Source organism: Orcinus orca, chromosome 4 (genome assembly GCF_937001465.1).
Source record: "Orcinus orca chromosome 4, mOrcOrc1.1, whole genome shotgun sequence".
NCBI lineage: Eukaryota > Metazoa > Chordata > Mammalia > Artiodactyla > Delphinidae > Orcinus > Orcinus orca.
Genome location: NC_064562.1, coordinates 26,405,921 through 26,423,715, shown reverse-complemented (window position 1 = coordinate 26,423,715; position 17,795 = coordinate 26,405,921). Strand labels below are relative to the sequence as shown.

Here is a 17,795-nt window from a genome sequence, read left to right as displayed (position 1 = left end):
GCCTATATGTGTGTATATTCTAAAATTTTAAGGTTAACCTGTCAATTGCTTACATATCCAGTGATGAAAACGGCCATTTTGATTTCCTTGACTTTCTTTTATTGTTTTCTTTCTTAGATAATGCCGCCTCCTTTTCTTTTTATATATTAAAAATCCCAAGTTGGGGTATAAGTATGTGAACAGCTCTGGATAATGTCTTTGTTTATGTTGCGAATAAACACCTTTTAACTTAGATCTGCAGCTTATTTTTCTTTTCCACTTAAGACATATAGGGTAGTGGTTAAGAGCTTGGGCTGTGGACATCCTAACCTGGTTTCATTCCTGGCTTCCTGCCAACTAACTGAACTTGGGGCAAGTTACCTAAATTCACTAAGAAGCCTCAATTCTATAGGTATAAAATGAGGATATATTAGTATTTCTTTAAAGTGGAGAATTTATAAGAATTAAATGAGATAACATGTAGAATGCACAGCCTAGTTCCTAGGTATAGCATCCAACGTATATTAGTTTTTATCAGTGACGTTAAGAAGCTTACTCTGTATTTTGTAAGAACCGACCTATTTCATTCTTGGTGAAGCTAAAAGTATTATCATTCCTTTTGTATGAGAGTATGAAAGTACCCTTCATGGTGTCACATACTGTGAAACTAGAAAAAAAATTAAGCCTCAGGATATCTAATTCTTTATTAAACACTTAAATATATCTCTATTTGTAATTCCCAGCATTTCTTGAACTAAACTGTAGATCCTGATTGAAAATTCGGTTGACTACCATTTTTACATAAGAAAGAAATGAGTCAGATTAAAATCTGGGTCTGCCATTGTAAATTTAATCCTAGAATAGACTAATTAACTTTGCACAGATGGAAATTCTGCTGCATGGTTTTCTCCAGGTGCCTAGTATGATTAAGGCATGTCATTGAGCATAGGGGAATTTTGAGGGAGAATGAATAACTAGCTTGTTGTAGCTTATTAACTTTACTTGGTGTGTGGGGACTACCAGCAGATGCCCTTTGGTTGCTGCTGCAGTTTTAGCAACAGCTGGGTCTGGGATGGCAGCTGGCAGGTGAAGTAGGCGAAGTGTGGAGTAGAGGCTAGTAAGCTGGAGAAGTGTACCAGGGATGGTGTGCTCATTGTAATGATCAGTTTTCCTCTTTATACTATATTATTGAAGCCCTTGGAACATGGAAGCCTTTCTAATTAATTTTTTCTTGCATTATTAGGATTTCCTTTTACTTGTGTCATGTCTGGCTTAGGGAGGACCAAGCTTCATTTAGGGAAGAATGCTACATAATCATGGCAAGACAGATAGGCATAGTGTGTAATATCCAGGCACTGTGCTCCTGTGCCTGGATCTCTTCACATTCATATTGATCAGTCCTGAAGTATTAGAAATTAGGGTGTTTGTTTAGTCCAGACTCTAAATACTTGGAGTTTCTTAAATATTGCTGCATTTAAGGGTATAGATTTGGAGATTGTCCTAAAGACTAGAGATTGATTTATTAAGGAGGAGGAATTATATGACAGAAGAGTACAGGTAGCCTCTCACCTCATCACCCACTCAACTTGCCATCAACCTGTCCAGCCTCTTGCCTACCCCTGGGTCTTTGCACTTGCTGTCCCTTCTGCTTGCAATACTAAATAGCCTATGGTTTGCTGTCTCATCACATTTAGTTCTTTATTGAAAAAGGCATCTTCCTTCATCCCATTTTTTATTATTTGATCCTAGGTCTCAAAACTAATTTTTTTCCTACCTTTTTTTCCCCCAAAGCACTTAGCAGCATTTAACATACTGATTACTTATTTAGTTGGTGTCTACTCTTACCTGATTGTATATCTTGTTGTAGCGGAATATTTTGTTTAATGGAGCCTCATCTATATTTTGAAAGGAAATTTTTACATTAAATGTTTTTATGAACTCAATTATTCTACCAACCCAAATTTCATAGTTTATTTCTGTTTCTCTCTTCTTGATGATCGAGTCAGTAAGAATTACTGATAAAAATCTTTGACCTATATACATACACACGTAAACACATGTACATATATACATATATATATGTATATATGCACAGTTATACTAAAACTTGTTTGAGCTCCTTGGAATATATATAGGGTTGAGTTTTTGGAATATAACTGGGATTTTATATGACATTAGAACAAGTTAATTGCATGCAAACATTTTTGTGCTCCTAATGATGGCTGTATTTCTTCCTTTGTAGGAGTAAAACTACCACTGTTAATGATGTGAATGGATTTAAATCTTTGTCAAGTGATCAGGTATTTTTATTTAATGGTTTTTAACTGCCTCTTCAGTATAAGAAAGTATATGAATTTATAGTCTTTTTTTTTTTTTCTCTTTTCTGGTACATTTTCAATAGAGTCAGGATCATCTACTAGTAAGACATTCTTTGGTGGCCTCTTAAATTTTTAAAGTGTTCTTCTTCATTTGATTTTACTCTTATACATATCTCAAACATGTTTTGAAAGCATTTCTGTGTTGATTGGACTTCCTGACTTTGTTTATTTAGCACCCGAAAAGCAATGGGAACTCTCCTAGCCTTCCTTTGTCTAAAAAGGTTCTTAAGTCACTCAGTCCAGCAGTCTATAGAAATGTGGAATATGAAATTTGGCTGAAGTCTAAACAAGGTGAGTTAAAAAAAAAAAACTGTATTTTCCATAAATTTGCTTTGAGGCCCTTGAAAATGATTATGTCAACTTGATATAATGCTGATATTCTTTACAGCTCAACAAAAACATGATTATTCCATTGCTGCTGGCTTACAGTATGAAGTTGGAGACAAATGCCAAGTAAGTGATTACTTAGAGGAAGTAAAGATTTTACTTGAAATCTTATTTATTGTAATAGGAATCAAGAAAACAGCTCAAGTTTGGATGTGTTGTTAATTTGGGATTTCAGAATATATTGTGTGTACATTTTAATAGTTATAAATATTTAGCTTTTGAATACATTACCAAAGTCAAATATATCTAAAACCATGGCGTCCCATCACATGATCTTTAAAACAATTTAGTCTTTGATATTTTGACTTGCCTCAAAGAAGTAACAGTAATGTCTTAGATTTTTAGATAATTTCATTACAGTTGACAAATAATTTATTGAAATTGATTCAAACTTGACATTATAGGTCAATTTGGTATATGGAAGGCATCCTGGAAGATTCTGATAATACACAGTTTTTTGTTGGATTGAGATAAGAAAGTGGACAGTAAGAGAAGTTTTTGCTATTTACTTTGAATAAGCTGCTGCTTTGGGCTTAAAACTGTTGATTGTTAAGGGGGAAAGTTGTGTTAGATCAGTGTTTCTTACGTGGAGTGATTTTGCACCCCTACCTCCCATTTAGCAATGTCTGCAGACATTGTTACAGCAGGGAAGGTGCGACTGGTGTCTAGTGGGTGGGGGCCAGGCATGGTGCCAGACGTCCTAGAGCGCACAGGACGGCACCCCAGCAAAAAATCATCTGGTCCCAAGTGTTAATAATGCCAGGACTGGAGAAACCTTTATGAAAAAATATTACTCTTTCTAAAACAAAAACAACACACACACACACAAAAAATAATTGTTATTTGGAAGATAATTTTCATCAAAAATGGTCTTCATCAAAAAGTGTTGCCTTTTTAAAACTATTTTAAAATAGCCATTGACAAACATTTCTTCTTGACTTGTGGAGGAAACACTTGTTTCCTTGGTGATAAAGTGGTTTGTGAAAAGTGTCTGGGGGACCAGGATTATTTCTGGAGGTCAGTGACAGACTTTACCTTAAGAACTTTTAATAGTGTTCTGATTTGGGGGTATTTTTAAAGGAGAGGAAGAAGATATGATTCATTTAGGTTCTTCCTTACACGATTGTCAGAAATGTGCCCTAATCACAGAACAGAATTGGGGAATCTTTTACTATAGAGATTTGGGGAACTTGGAACAGAACAAAAGAGAAGAGTAAAGCCAGGGCTTAGGGCTGGGGAATTGGGGAATCTTTTACTATAGAGATTTGGGGAACTTGGAACAGAACAAAAGAGAAGAGTAAAGCCAGGGCTTAGGGCACTCCCTCCCTCCCTAACCCCACTCAGTAGAGAAGAGAAGATTGCTTGTTTTATGCTGCATCGCTAAAATTATGTTACTTGTTATTTTAAATCAAGCATATTTGCTTTCGGATTTCAGTTGCTTTTGTAAAGCAGATGCTGTTGATAAGGTAGATGGTAAAGCAGGTACTTGTTTTAATTTTTTCCTTTTTAGAGTACTTTTTTTCTGTTTCTACCCCTTGACTACTTCACTTGGATAAAATTTAATTGAAATTTTATTACGGAAACTGCTGTGACTCAAGGTGACTTTTATTTACTCAAGCAAGCTTGTAAATGTAGTTTAAACTTCTAATAAAAACTAACTTCAGAAAAATATTCTTTATTCTTAAACTCTGGAAGAGAGGAAAGCAGTGTCCTGCTGTGACTGAAGGATGAAACCTCGGCTTGAGGACTTTGATCCACAGTTGGCCGTTCCTCTGCGTATGGGTGTGGAGGGCTGACTATACTGTGCCATTTTACATAAGGGAGTCGAGCATCCAGGGGTTCTGGAACCAGTCCCCCGCGGATGCCGAGGGCCAACTGTACTGATAAAAAAAGGCGGAGGTGGCTTCACGCAGGGCTGTGTCCATCAGGCTCCCAGTGCAGTGCTTAGCGGCGCCCTGTGCTGTGTGTGCCGTTTGACTGCAGGAGGGGACCTAAAGGCTTATCGTCCTGTTAAGATTTGCTGTTGTGTAATAACCAACTGTATGTCAGAGAAGAGATGACGGATCTGTTTTTAGGGAGAAAAAGGTCACGTTTACATGTGACAATATTGTAAATGTTGGAAAAGTGAGAAGACAATAGGGATTTTAATAATAGTTGTTCTCCTTTGTTGAGTGGTTGCTGTGTGCAGCCTGGTGTCCTTTATATATATCATGTGTACCTCATTCCACCTCCATGGGTCCTATGATGTAGGTACTATAATTAGCCTCATCTTACATATGAGGACACTGAAGCATGAGATAAGTCACTTGCCCAAGGTCATATTGCTGGTAAGTAGAAGAGCGGGGCCTGGAATCCTGGTGTGTGTGGTGCTGCCACAGCCCTGCCTTCAGAACCAAGACAGTTTAGAAAAAACTTGGAAGAGTAAACAAAGAAAAGTATTTTGGATGGAGGTACCTAGGTCTGGGAGGTCAGAGACAATATTATTGTGTACCTTTTGAACTTCGTTTTGTTTTTAACTATATATGTTCATTTTCTCTTTAGTTGAAATTGAAATAACAGTTTAAAAACTGATGGTTGATGCGAAAGAATCATGATTTTTCTTTGCGGAATCGTTCAACAGGTTAGGTTGGATCACAATGGAAAATTTTCTAATGCAGACTTTCAAGGGGTTCACTCTGAGAACGGGCCAGTTTTGGTCGAAGAACTTGGAAAGAAGTATGTACTGCTCTTCAGCTAAGGTGTTCATTCACCGTCTCTTCCACTTAGCCTATTGTATAATCGTGAGCATTTCTAAATGTCCCTGTGTATTTGCAAATTCATTTAAATGTATTGCCTGTGTGTAGAGAAATATATTTGTGTAGATCTTGTAGAAAAAATAGTTGGAGTTCAAATTTAGTGTTATCCGTGTTAAGGTATTTTAAATAAATATTTGTTTTGTTGCTTACTGTTTAAAATGTGCCATTCTTCACTAAGGCAATTTGGAAAATCAACCTTATTGTAGCTGTGAAGTGGGGACTTTGGAGGACAGGGACCACATTCATTTCTAATTTCATTCATTGCTGCCTTGTGTGCAGTCTTCAGTAAATGGTTATCTGATAGAGGAGTGAAATACTTGCTATTATACAGTGTTACTTAGAGCAACTTTTGTTTCAGTTGCTGCTGCCTTTATTAGAGGAAAAGGCAGTAAATCACACCTAAACTTTACTGTGGAAAATGTCAAACATACACATATGCGAGGAGGATAGTCCAGTGAACCCCAATGTAATTATCACCCTATTTTAACAACTAACAGCAGGTTTGGCAGTCTTTTCTGATCTCTTCTCCCTAACCCCCTTAAAAAAGATGAGAGTGGAATTAGAATATTTGAAAGCAAATCCCAAACATCACAGCATTTCTTATAGACACATATATGCCTCTGTGTGTCTCTAACACGGTAAAGACTCCTCGCTTCCCCGTCCTTAGGTACAGTACTTTCATCACATCTCACAGAGTAATAGTCTTTCCTTCTTTATCTAATCTTTTGCTTAGGTTATGATTATGGCCTTTTAGTCTTCTGTCCTTGTAGGTTAGAAATGTGCTTTTGATTTATGTCGTCTTATTTGATTAGAGTTACATCTGGGTTGCTGAATGCTTTGTACTTTAATGTGTTTTCAATATAAGAACTAAACCTGGGAATTTTTAGGTAAACAGAAAGTAAAATATTTATGCAGGATACTTAAGTGGATAGTCTTGGGGGAGCACGATAAATTACTGCAAGTCTTTTCCCTCCTTTTAAAGACTCTCCCCGAAGAACCTCAGACCGCCTTCCTCAGAAAGCTGGAACACGGTGGCAGGGAAGAAGATGAAAAAACCTCCTTCTGGACAGAATTTCCATTGTGGTAGGAGCACGCCAGGTTACCCTTCCTTTGGGGAGGTGACGGTGCTTGGGGGTGTCTATAATGGGAAGATTACGAGGTAGTTTGGCTCTTGCCACAGATGCGGACTACAGAGGGCCCAAGGCCCCGGCGAAGCCAGGAAAAGCCCCGCCCACGCTGCCACCTCGCCTGCAGCACCCTCCGGGGCTGAGGCAGCGCGTGCCCCCCGGCCACTCTGCAGCGCCGCAGTCTCAGAAGCCCTCCAGTGAGCACAGAAGTCTGAGCAGGACACCCACACAGGCCACAAGGTAACCGTCCCAAAGGCAGGAGAGCTAGAAACTAAGTGAGAAGCATCTCTTTTACTTTCTGCGTCACGTGCTTTTAAAAAGTCGCAATTTTTGTTCGTATACTTGTCTACAGCGTGACATTAAAAGTATTGTTGATAGAATAACGTGAGGATTTCAGTTCTTTATAACTCTCTTTAAACAAATCAAAGTGATTTGGTAGGGTCAGATATCTTTGTTTTTGAATAACTTTTTTCAGATGATTTAGATCGTAACCTGGCACCTCAGAGTTTTCCAGTAGCTTGTAATGTGTTAAGTACTGAATTCCAAACTGCAGCCCCAATTCCTTGCAGGGTGAGGATATTCCCCTTTACATAGGAACTTAAATCAACCAAAATCGTCAGCTTACTCTGTTCCGACAAGTTTGGATTGTTTGTTGTAATGTGTCTAATACTGAACAGGTTGCTGTGGCCATGAACTACCAGCATTCTGACTGAATATGCAGAGGCAGATGAACTTCAGGGTCATAGTTTCCTGTGCCGTGGATTTAAACTTTTCCCTAATCTGCCCTTCCTTGGAGTAGTAGTTACAGAGTAGTTTATATTCTTTGGGGGAGCTTTCTTTGAGAAGGTGTGTCTTAAGTGGAGGCTGTCCTCTTCCTGTGAACTTGGCCACGGCTCCTGTGGGTGCTTGTGGCTCACCTTCCCCATCCAAGCTTGATCTCCCCGATCATCTGAACAGCTCTAGCATCTTCTTATGTGCTTGCTAAGGTCTGGTCTTTAGTTTCTTTATTTTGGGCATTTGGGCATTCCCCTTTCTTGGGAACGTACTTAACATTTTGTCATTAAAGACAGTTTATGTAACATCTTTAAGACAGAGTTGTAGGTTCTTAGGCTGACATGGTACCAATACTGTGTAGTTTCCTGGGGCTGTGGTAGCATAGTACCACAGACTGGCTTAAAGCAACAGCAGTGTACTCTCTTACAGTCCTGAAGGTTGCAAGTCTGAAATCAAGGTGTCAGTAGTGCCGTGCCCTCTCTGCAGGTTCTAGGGGAGAGTCTGTTCCAGGCCTCTCCTGCTTCTGGTGTTGTCCACAGTCCTTCGCGTTCCTTGGCCTGTAGGTGTATCACTCCAGTCTCTGCCTGCATCATCACTGGTGTTCTCCCTGGGTGTCTGTGTCTCTTCTAGTGAGGAACCAGTTATAGTGGGTTTAGGGCCCACCTTACTCTGCTATGATCTCATCTTAATGGCATTACTTCTGCAGAGACCCTATTTATAAAGTCACATGCACAGATACGAGGGGTTAGGACTTGAACGTATCTTTTTTGGGAGATGCAATTCAATCCGTAACAAATACCAGTACTTCATATCCATTACAGTTTTTTTAATTGAGCCAGCTGTTCGGGATAGCAAATTAATTGCTATTGTTCGAAATCCAAAACACTGAAAAGTTTGTTCTGATAATTCTCCTTCCTATCCCTGTTGTCCCAGTTGTCTAGCTTCCTCTGCAGAGGCATCCAGTGTTAACAGATTCTTGTGTATCCTTGAAGGGATGCTTATATGTGTGTAAAAAGTACATATGTGTTCATAATCCAGTTATCCAAAAGTTCTAATGAGAACAGATGATTAAAAATCAATCATAAGAAAGAATTCCCTCATCCCTCAAGGGTGGTCACTAGATACCACAACCGTGAGAAATGGCCTGGGTACAGAGTACTCAGGGCCGTGTGTTCTTGGCACACCCAGCAACAGTGTGCAGGGGCATTCGGGGCCCACGGTGGGTTAGCCTCCCCCAACAGATAGCACTTATGTCACTGAATCACCTAGTTGTGGCTGAAGTCTGATGTGCGGACATTGACCAGACTCCACTAGCATCTGGTGGTATCTTACCCAGTACAGGCAAAGTACCTAAGAGGACTAACTTACTTTGAGTATTAGCTTTGGAAACCTAAAAATGTGAAGTCAGTATAGGAAGGTCGTGGACAGAAATGAGATTTTTCTTTTTAATAAAATTCTCATTTTTTAGTGGACTAGAAGAGCCTTTTTTTCTCTTGAACAGAGGATACTCTTTAATGTCTTAAAGTTTTAAAAAAAGAACGTACACAGACTACCAAATGACTGATTTAAATACACTTTTGTTTACCACAAACTGAAGTTTTATCCAGTGTGTTTCTAGTGTTTTGTCCAGTCTGTTAGGGATTAGAATGATCAGACAGACGCGGTCCTTTTCTTGTTTATGTGTTAGCTACCTATTACTTGGTGTATAAAACATGTGATGGCAGAAGGCAGTGGAGAGTAACATAGACATAAAGCTTTGGAGAATTTTGACACTGTGACTGATTATGTGCGAACGTAGTTGTACTTGCAGTTAGTAAGCCCTCTAGCCTGTGGGAGTGAGAATGAATTTTACTAGTGTGTTAAATTTAGAGACTGCTGATGGTTGAATATTAAAAGGAAGATTCTAAAAAATTCTAGTCAAAATTTAGAATTTTATAGCTAACACTCCAGTGGATTTAAGTCCATTAGAATTTATCTTGATTTCATTTCTAATATTTCACACACTGGTTTGGAATTCTCATTATAGAATAAAAAGAGCAGTGATGTTGGGCACTGACCTCTTGCTTTTTAAATTTCTTTCTCATTGATACTGTCTCTTCCTTTGGAGAAAACAAAACAAAGTGTAACAAAAACCAAGCAGGATTGCCACGTACGCTTTCATTACGCAGGTGCCGAAAATGGTAGACGTGTCCGTGCTGAATATTTCCCCTCCCGCTAGGCTCAGGATAGGAAGGTTCTCAGTGGCGCGCGAGGGTGAGACGTGGGCTTCGGGTGATGGGGCGCAGAGGTTAGGGAGTATTGACTTTCTGGAGACTCCTGGCACTAGCTGAGTCATCTTGGGAGTCTTTGACCACTGGGGTTTGAGAAGGACTGGTCTAAGATTGAGGGTCCAGGTTTGCTCCCCTGTTTTTTTCCCTAATACTCGGGGGTTGACATGTGCCCCATTGGAATTAGGGTGTGATTTTAAGTGGGACTGAGGACATGAAATGGATGTTCTTGATTTCAGAGGTAGGAGAATCAGATGGTATCAGTTGTGTCCTTCCCACTCTTTTTAGGGAGCTGCATCTCTTCAGTATATTTTCCCTGGTGGCTTTGGGTTTTCATTTCCCACTGTTGTGGAACTATTAGACAAAGTGTAGAAATAGTATTCATATTGCCTATAATAATTTTAATTCATATAAAAATGTTAGGGTTATGTTATAGGCTACTAGACTCTATTCATGAATTTTTTTGTCTCCTTCTTTGACCAAAGTTATTGAAATGACAGCAGTCTTATCTGTAGTTAGTATCTAGCCTGGTGCATTTTTTTCTTCTTTTCACCTTTCATCCTCCCTTGGTAGTGTCATTAAAAAGCAGGAAGATGGTCGTGGTGTGTTTTTGAACGTTGTCCTTTACTTAGAACAGAAAATTAGAGTGCTTTTGAGGCCTAAACTAGTAACCTTCCCTTTCCTTCGAAAGAGAATTCTTATGAAAGTATTGGAATATGGTGCAAAGAAAATATACAGTGCTTACATTTATGCCTTCCTGTATCACTTGGAAGTGAGTTATATTTTTCTTTTCTTTCCACCCTATTTTAAGTTTGTCTTCTTGACTCTGAAACGTAGCCTAATGCTCCAGGGGCTTCTGTTTCCTAAACATTTATTAATCAGGCAGCTAAAAGTTCTGTAATCTCACAGTGTAGCTAAACTGGTCCAATATTTGAATTGCTCAAAGCGTTGATTTATATTATTTTAGGTACTCAGTACATTTTGTCTTTTTTTTTTTTTTTTTTTTCATGACAAGAATGTTTTATTTGACAGGAAACCTGATCGTGAGAGAGCTGAGGATTTTGATGCCACGACTCGAGAATCTAACTATTTCGGCCTCTCTCCGGAAGAGCGCAGAGAGAAGCAAGCTATTGAAGAATCTCGTTTACTCTATGAGATTCAGAACAGGGATGAACAGGCTTTCCCAGCCCTTTCCGTATGTATATAAAAAGGGATTTTAAAAGTTATCCTTCAGAAGTCTTTCTTAATATAGGTTTTGTATTAAGCCATAGTTTTAAATGGTAGACTACTAGTTTTTAAACTGGAAGATAACCTTGGTGATTATGCAGCTATCCCTCCTTTTCATCTTCATGAGTAAGGTGAGGTCTAAAGATATTTCTAGTTGGTGGCAGAGTTGAGGCAAGTAATAAATTGGTTATCTCACTTTAAGTTTAGTATTTTCTTTTTTTAAAAAATTTATTTTATTTTTGGCTGCGTTGGGTCTTTGTTGCTGCACGTGGGCTTTCTCTAGTTGCGGCGAGCAGGGGCTACTCTTCGTTGCACTAGCCCGTTGCACGGGCTTCTCATTGCATGGCTTCTCGTTGCAGAGCACAGGCTCTAGGCACGCAGGCTTCAGTAGTTGTGGCTCGTGAGCTTAGTTGCTCTGCGGCACATGGCAATCTTCCTGGCCCAGGGCTTGAACCCTTGTCCCCTGCATTGGCAGGTGGATTCTTAACCACTGCGCCACCAGGGAAGCCCTAGTATTTTCTTTTGAACCAAAACTCGTTTGTTTTTGCTAGCCAAAGCCAGTAACTTTCCCTAAGCAGTAGAGGTTCATGATTCAGTTAACGAGATATATCTGTAAAACCGGAAAACTCTTTTCAGTGTCCCTTATTAAACATACCAGGACAAGATTAACCTAGTACATATAAATAAGAGCTATTGTTCAGAGTGGTCGCTGTTGGAGGTGGTAGTACATGCAGCCCTGCGGCTTTGCCCTTGCTCCCTGTGTCAGACGCTGGGCTGTGATGGGTGCTTCTCTGATGAGACAAGTGTTCCCTACCTTTAAGTTTCTGACTTCTTTTGGGGGAGTCAGAAGGGAAAACAGCTCTCATGTAGCGTGAAGTAAATGCTGTGAGAGGAGGGGTCATTGGCAGCACAAGGCAAGGGTTAGCTACTTGAGTTTGGGGGCACTGGGCGCCCTGTGCCTATGGTCTGAAATATCGGTAAGTGACACCAAATGACCTGTGATGGAGAGTGGTGATTGGAACACTTTCTTTTTTTTTTTTCTTTTTTTTTTTTTTTGCGGTACACGGGTGTCTCACCGCCGCGGCCTTTCCCATCGCGGAGCACAGGCTCCGGACGTGCAGGCCCAGCGGCCACGGCTCACGGGCCCAGCCGCTCCGCGGCATGTGGGATCCTCCCAGACCGGGGCACGAACCCGTGTCCCCTGCATTGGCAGGCGGACTCCCAACCACTGCGCCACCAGGGAAGCTCTGGAACACTTTCTTAACAGTGGGTTAAACAAAATGTAATGTTACAGGATGCTACCCAATATATATATCAGATACATATATTGGCATGTGTGTGTATGTGTGTGTGTATATATATATATATATATATGTATAAAATATATATAGGTATATATATTTATACCACTATAAGACATTAAAGCCACACACACTCAATTTTTTGTACTCTGGCCTCCATGGGATCCTTCAGAGGTATGAGATGCTCAGTTGAAAACAGCTGACCTGGAACAGTATATATATAGTTCAGTCTGGCACAGGGGCTGGAGTTTAGGAATTACTGGACGAAGTGCCCAAATTCACATGTGAGTTAGGCATGGTCTTTAGTCTCAGTATATTTATCTCTGTGATATATTATTTTTCCATAATATTTAGAAAATAAAAAACTACAAATCATTTAAGCTTCTACTCACAGCTTTTTGTCCTTTTTTCAGTTAGTGAATGGGGAGAAACAACTACTGTAATGTGGGAATAGATTGTGAAATTTTTTGATGTTAAAATGGAGTCTTCATAGTCATTGTCTTTAAATAGGCATTTGATCCTGTCTTGGACTTGATAGCGACTCAGGTTTGTCTTGTAGAAAAACGCCTGCCACAGAGGGCTGAGGTCGTCTTCTCAGCCGTGTGCAGCAGTTACTCACAGATGCTAGAAGAGGAGAGACCTTCAGTGGTGACTTAGCTGAGAAGCCAGACTTATTCCAGTCCCCGTGTTTCACCAGTTAGAAGTTGGAGCTCACGTGGAGCTTGGGTGATTTGTTGACAGTCAGTAGCGTGTCAGTGGTAAGCGTCCTAGTGCGCTGTATCTGCCCGTTTGCACTTGGGTGTTTTTCCCCCACCAAGGGCTGTGGCTGAGCTATGGCTGCTTTTGAAGGCTTTGTGCAGAGAATGGAAGTGTAAGTTGCAAAGTGAAGGTTTGGGCAGGGTGGCTTCCTGAAACATGGGCATACGAAGAAGTCTTCATACTAATTTAGGCCAAGCGTCTGATTGCCTTATTAGTAAGCCGATTACTATAGAGTATATAATATGAACCCTAGGTCCTATTTTTTTGTAGTTTGGGAAGTATAAAGATAGGGCTATGAATTTTTTTTCTTTTTTTTTGGCGGTACGCGGGCCTCTCACTGTTGTGGCCTCTCCCGTTGCGGAGCACAGGCTCCGGACGTGCAGGCTCAGCGGCCATGGCTCACAGGCCCAGCCGCTCCGCGACATGTGGGATCTTCCCGGACCGGGGTACAAACCCATGTCCCCTGCATCGGCAGGCGGACTCTGAACCACTGCACTACCAGGGAAGCCCGGGGCTATGAATTTTGAGAGTTTTAGTTAGATGTATGAAGAGTAAGGTTAATTAGAAGATTTTGTTCATATATTTGTGAGTAAATCTTTAACCCAAAGTGTTGGGTTTTGTTTATTTTAAGAGCTCATCAGTCAGCCAGTCAGCTTCTCAGAGTAGCAACCCAGGCGTCCAGAGAAAATCATCACATGGAAGCGATAGAAAAGGAAGCAGGCGGAGAATGGACACCGAAGAAAGAAAAGATAAAGGTATGTTATTTCATCATTTGAAAGCAGATGCGAGAGATCTGTTTCTGGCTTAAAGTCAGACATGGGGAAAAGAACTTTCTTTTTAAATGATTAAGCAATGTACTGTCACGTCTCACTGTTGTAGAGAAGCATTGACTCAAGCTAAATAAAGCACATTGTGTTATTCTGAAAACTATTATCCACTGACTAAACATGGTTCAAAAGGTACTTTTGGCTTTCTCTGTCTTCACGTTTTACTGCTGTGTCTTCACACCTAACTAGTGAACGATGCCGTCTTTTTTATTCTGATCTGTTATAGACTCTGTCCATGGACATATTCCCTTGGATAAAAAGCCGGAGCCAGGCACACTGGAGGTAAATGTTTTAAATACTAATTGCGTCTCTTTCATTTTCCTTAACGTTGTGATAGTGTAGAAGGAGATGGAGATGACTTCATCATTTTATAACAAAGTGTTAGGGAAGTAGAAAAGCAGAAGAAAATTGAGAAAAAATTACAGTGCTTGAGGTGAATTCACTCACACATTGTAACCGTTTCTTCAAGGATACCTTATGATGACCTATCTGAATCGGTGGAACATAGCTTAGCTTTACTTTCCATTACTCTATAGCAGATTGAGATTTTTATGGGAAAAGTGCTGTTTTGAAACCATGCTCCCAATAAAAACTGCCCAGTAGTCTGATGTGATGAAGATATGGAGGCAAAATCCCCCACCTGTTGGAGCCCAGGTACAATGGAAAAGAGTAGCTGGTCGTCAGAGGGTGCAGGCAGGTGCGGGTAGGGTGAGCTGTAAAGGCAGCCATGGTTACCCCAGAATGTGGGTCTTTGAAATGCAAAAGTATGCTTTTTTTTTTTTTTTTGGTGCTTCCAAAGAATATTAGCAATGATAAATGTTCAAGAATTACATCACCGTCAAAGAAATTAGAGTGCCCACCTCCTACAGAACAAGTAAGTACATTGTAGCGTTTGACATTGAATGCTCCATTCCCTGGGTTTCTTAACTCTTACTGTCATCATTAAAAAACAGAAAATACAGGAAATGGGAGAATTTACTCTATCTAGTATCATAATTTGGAATACAATTATGATTTTTCTCTCATTCTGTTCTTGGTTAGTCTAGAATGTTCTCAAGTTTTAATGGGATGTTATTTTTATAATCGCCATTGTCTGGACATAGAAGCCACTCTTCTGAATTGATTTTGAATAAGTTTGTATCTGGCACCTTGTGTTGCCTTTGTGGTGAGTTGGCTTGCAAATGAGATTTTTGAAGGGAAATTATGAATTTCTGTTTTACTTCAAAACTTTAAAGAAGAGTTAGACAACTCTGCATGCTTAACAGTTATTTCATAGAAGGGAGGCAATGGAATGATTGAAGAGATTAGAAAAATACACATCTAAAGTGCAGTACCACTGATTTACAGATTTAATGATGAAGGAACCTGAGTTCTAGCAGATTATTTTGGTTCTTGATCTAATACAGGAGGAGAGAAGGTTCTTATCCTTTGCCTTTCAGTTAACATCCTTCATGTCAGGTAGAAAGCGTACAGTTTTATGCTAAGTCTTTGTGTGAGGAGGTTCTAAACTCATGAATTTCAGGGTGATTTCAATGATTTTGCTTTCTTGCCTTAAAAGCCTTGTGTTCAAGTTGCTTTGTAGTTTGTTTCTAACCCTGCCAGTGACTTCTGTGACTTTTGGTGGGCAGTCACTGGTTAGGATCACATTTGTTAGTATGGAGTTTTTAGCTACTGTGTTTTTTTCTTTCATTTCTAAGACCAGAGAAAGACCATTTATGTAAAAACCACAGGTGTGTAAAAGGCAGGCAACTCAAGGTACCTGTGGTGGTTGAATTAGTGTTAAGCAAAATGAACTCTTGTCTTTTTCCACCCCCTCTCCTTGAAGAAGCCAGCAGAACATGTGTGTCTGTCCAGTCCAGCTCCCCTTCTGGTGTCCCCAGAGGTACATCTAACTCCTGCCGTGCCTTCTTTACCAGCCACTGTGCCAGCCTGGCCAAGTGAACCTACAACTTTTGGACCAACAGGTTAGATAAAAATGTAAAAAGTTCAGTGAATCGACCAGCAAAAGCCTTCCGAGTCTTGAAATTCTTGAGTGTGAGCTTGACCTCCGAGCAGGATTAGGTGTGTGGAGCCTCCCGGAGCACTGCCCTGCTTCCAGCTTTGTGTGGTGCTCATTTGAGGTATGCCCTCACAGCCTCGGCAGCAGGTGTGTGAGCTCCGGTTGCCCGGTGCTGGCAGCACAGTTTTCACCCCCGTGGGCCAGCTCTCTGCCAGGCTCCGTGTCTTGTTCATAAGAGCTGTTATTAGAAGATACTGACTCAAAGCGTGTTTTCTGGGCGCTTATTTCCTCCTTTGTGTCCAGGAGCGTGTTTGGTTGACATTAGTACTTCTTTAGATTGCTTAAACACACACCATCTTACTAGCTATACAATTTTATAGCACTCTTCACCTTTTAGCTTAATGTAAACTTACATTTGTAGAGAATTATTTTTACCTCTTTATAGCTTTTGATTCCTTTCCCTTTCTTTTGTAGGTGTCCCTGCTCAAATTCCTGTTTTGTCAGTGACACAGACTCTGACCACTGGACCTGATTCTGCTGTGTCCCAGGCTCATTTAACACCCTCTCCAGTTCCTGTGTCAATACAGGCCGTTAACCAGCCCTTGATGCCTTTGCCTCAGACACTGAGCCTTTACCAAGACCCACTCTATCCTGGGTTTCCTTGTAACGAAAAGGGAGATCGAGCCATTGCACCACCTTATTCACTGTGTCACACTGGGGAGGACCTGCCTAAAGGTGAGCTCCTTCTCCGAGTTCAAGTTGATTTTATTTATCAAGTACTGGTACAAGTTCAGTGAGAAATGTAAGTAGAGGACAGAGGTCGTGTTGCTGAGTAAGCCAAAGGACTTGCTTGGGGAGGACAGCAGAGGTTCAGCTGTTAGTCACTCATCACTCCTGTTTCAGCTTCTGTTTGATTGGTGTTTTTATGTGTTTAGTAATATATAAACTATTATTTATAGCAGCCGCCCCTCCCCTTACTCCCCTGCCCCTGTCATTTTTTCAAAAACAGTCTGAAACCATTTTGAATTAAATCTTAATAGTGTTACTAACCAGATAACTAAACAGTACTGAGTTTTCACATCAGTGGTTTGGTGTTTGGAACTACTCATATTACTTCATCCATGAAAAAAATGTAGAGGAGAATGAATAGAAAACATAATAGCTGTCATTATAGTACTACCTGCAATAGTATATATTTTTTAAGGAATTCTTTTTAAATTCGTGATTTTTTTTTTTTTAAGTTTAGTTTGCAAATTTCCTATTTGAAAAACTGAAGGAGTAATGTAGTGACTCTCTGTGCTCTTTACTTGGATTTTTGTGGATAATTTTCTTTTATTAGTCAGTGGTTTGATGTTTGTGTCTGTGGGTAACCGGCTAATGTCAAATGAATACCTGAGCTAGTATTATCCTACTAATCTTGTTAATGATTTAGGTTTATGTTGATTTTTACTCTTACCCCCAACTTTTTTATTTCATAATATTTTAAACCCCACAGAGAAGTTGAAAAGGAAATGCAGTGAGCACCTGAGTTTTCTTTGCACAGATTTAAGTTTAGTCATAAAAATCTCAATTTAAGCCATTTTGGGGCACGGCTGTTAGACTAGATAAAGCATGTTGAATCTGGAATTACCCTGCAGTAACAGAGTCTGGTTTTGGTTATATTACAATTTTTAATATATGTTTTATATCACAGGCTAGAGAAAAACAATTCAAGTAGGCAAAATTGTCCTTAGAACTATATATCCTTTGAGGGTAATGAACAAAAGCGTTTTGTGAATGTATCATTTTAGTGAGTGATGATGTTACTTATTTTCAGATAAGAATATTCTTCGATTCTTCTTCAATCTTGGTGTAAAGGTATTTACATTTTATCATTTTGAAGTTATTTTAAGTTAATACTGTTTTAAATTATTACCATTTAAATAATCTTAACCCTTACCCTGTTGGTCAATAACCTAAGGTTTGCTAAATCTCA

At 39.8% G+C, this 17,795-nt stretch overlaps 1 protein-coding gene across 3 annotated transcripts in view; it reads left to right on the top strand.

Moving 5' to 3' along the window:
• OTUD4 (OTU deubiquitinase 4) overlaps positions 1 to 17,795 on the top strand; it is a 41,608-nt gene that overhangs the window by 17,493 nt on the left and 6,320 nt on the right. For 2 of the 3 annotated variants that reach the window (XM_033402676.2, XM_033402667.2), the window contains exons 8-20: positions 2,222 to 2,279; positions 2,531 to 2,648; positions 2,746 to 2,810; positions 5,365 to 5,459; positions 6,522 to 6,622; positions 6,720 to 6,906; positions 10,740 to 10,902; positions 13,626 to 13,749; positions 14,048 to 14,103; positions 14,621 to 14,695; positions 15,647 to 15,785; positions 16,295 to 16,555; positions 17,637 to 17,677. In XM_033402676.2, coding sequence (XP_033258567.2) covers positions 2,222 to 2,279; positions 2,531 to 2,648; positions 2,746 to 2,810; positions 5,365 to 5,459; positions 6,522 to 6,622; positions 6,720 to 6,906; positions 10,740 to 10,902; positions 13,626 to 13,749; positions 14,048 to 14,103; positions 14,621 to 14,695; positions 15,647 to 15,785; positions 16,295 to 16,555; positions 17,637 to 17,677 — 1,483 coding nt within the window. The remainder of the gene's footprint in view (positions 1 to 2,221; positions 2,280 to 2,530; positions 2,649 to 2,745; positions 2,811 to 5,364; positions 5,460 to 6,521; positions 6,623 to 6,719; positions 6,907 to 10,739; positions 10,903 to 13,625; positions 13,750 to 14,047; positions 14,104 to 14,620; positions 14,696 to 15,646; positions 15,786 to 16,294; positions 16,556 to 17,636; positions 17,678 to 17,795) is intronic. The other variant, XM_033402685.2, reaches the window with a different exon arrangement.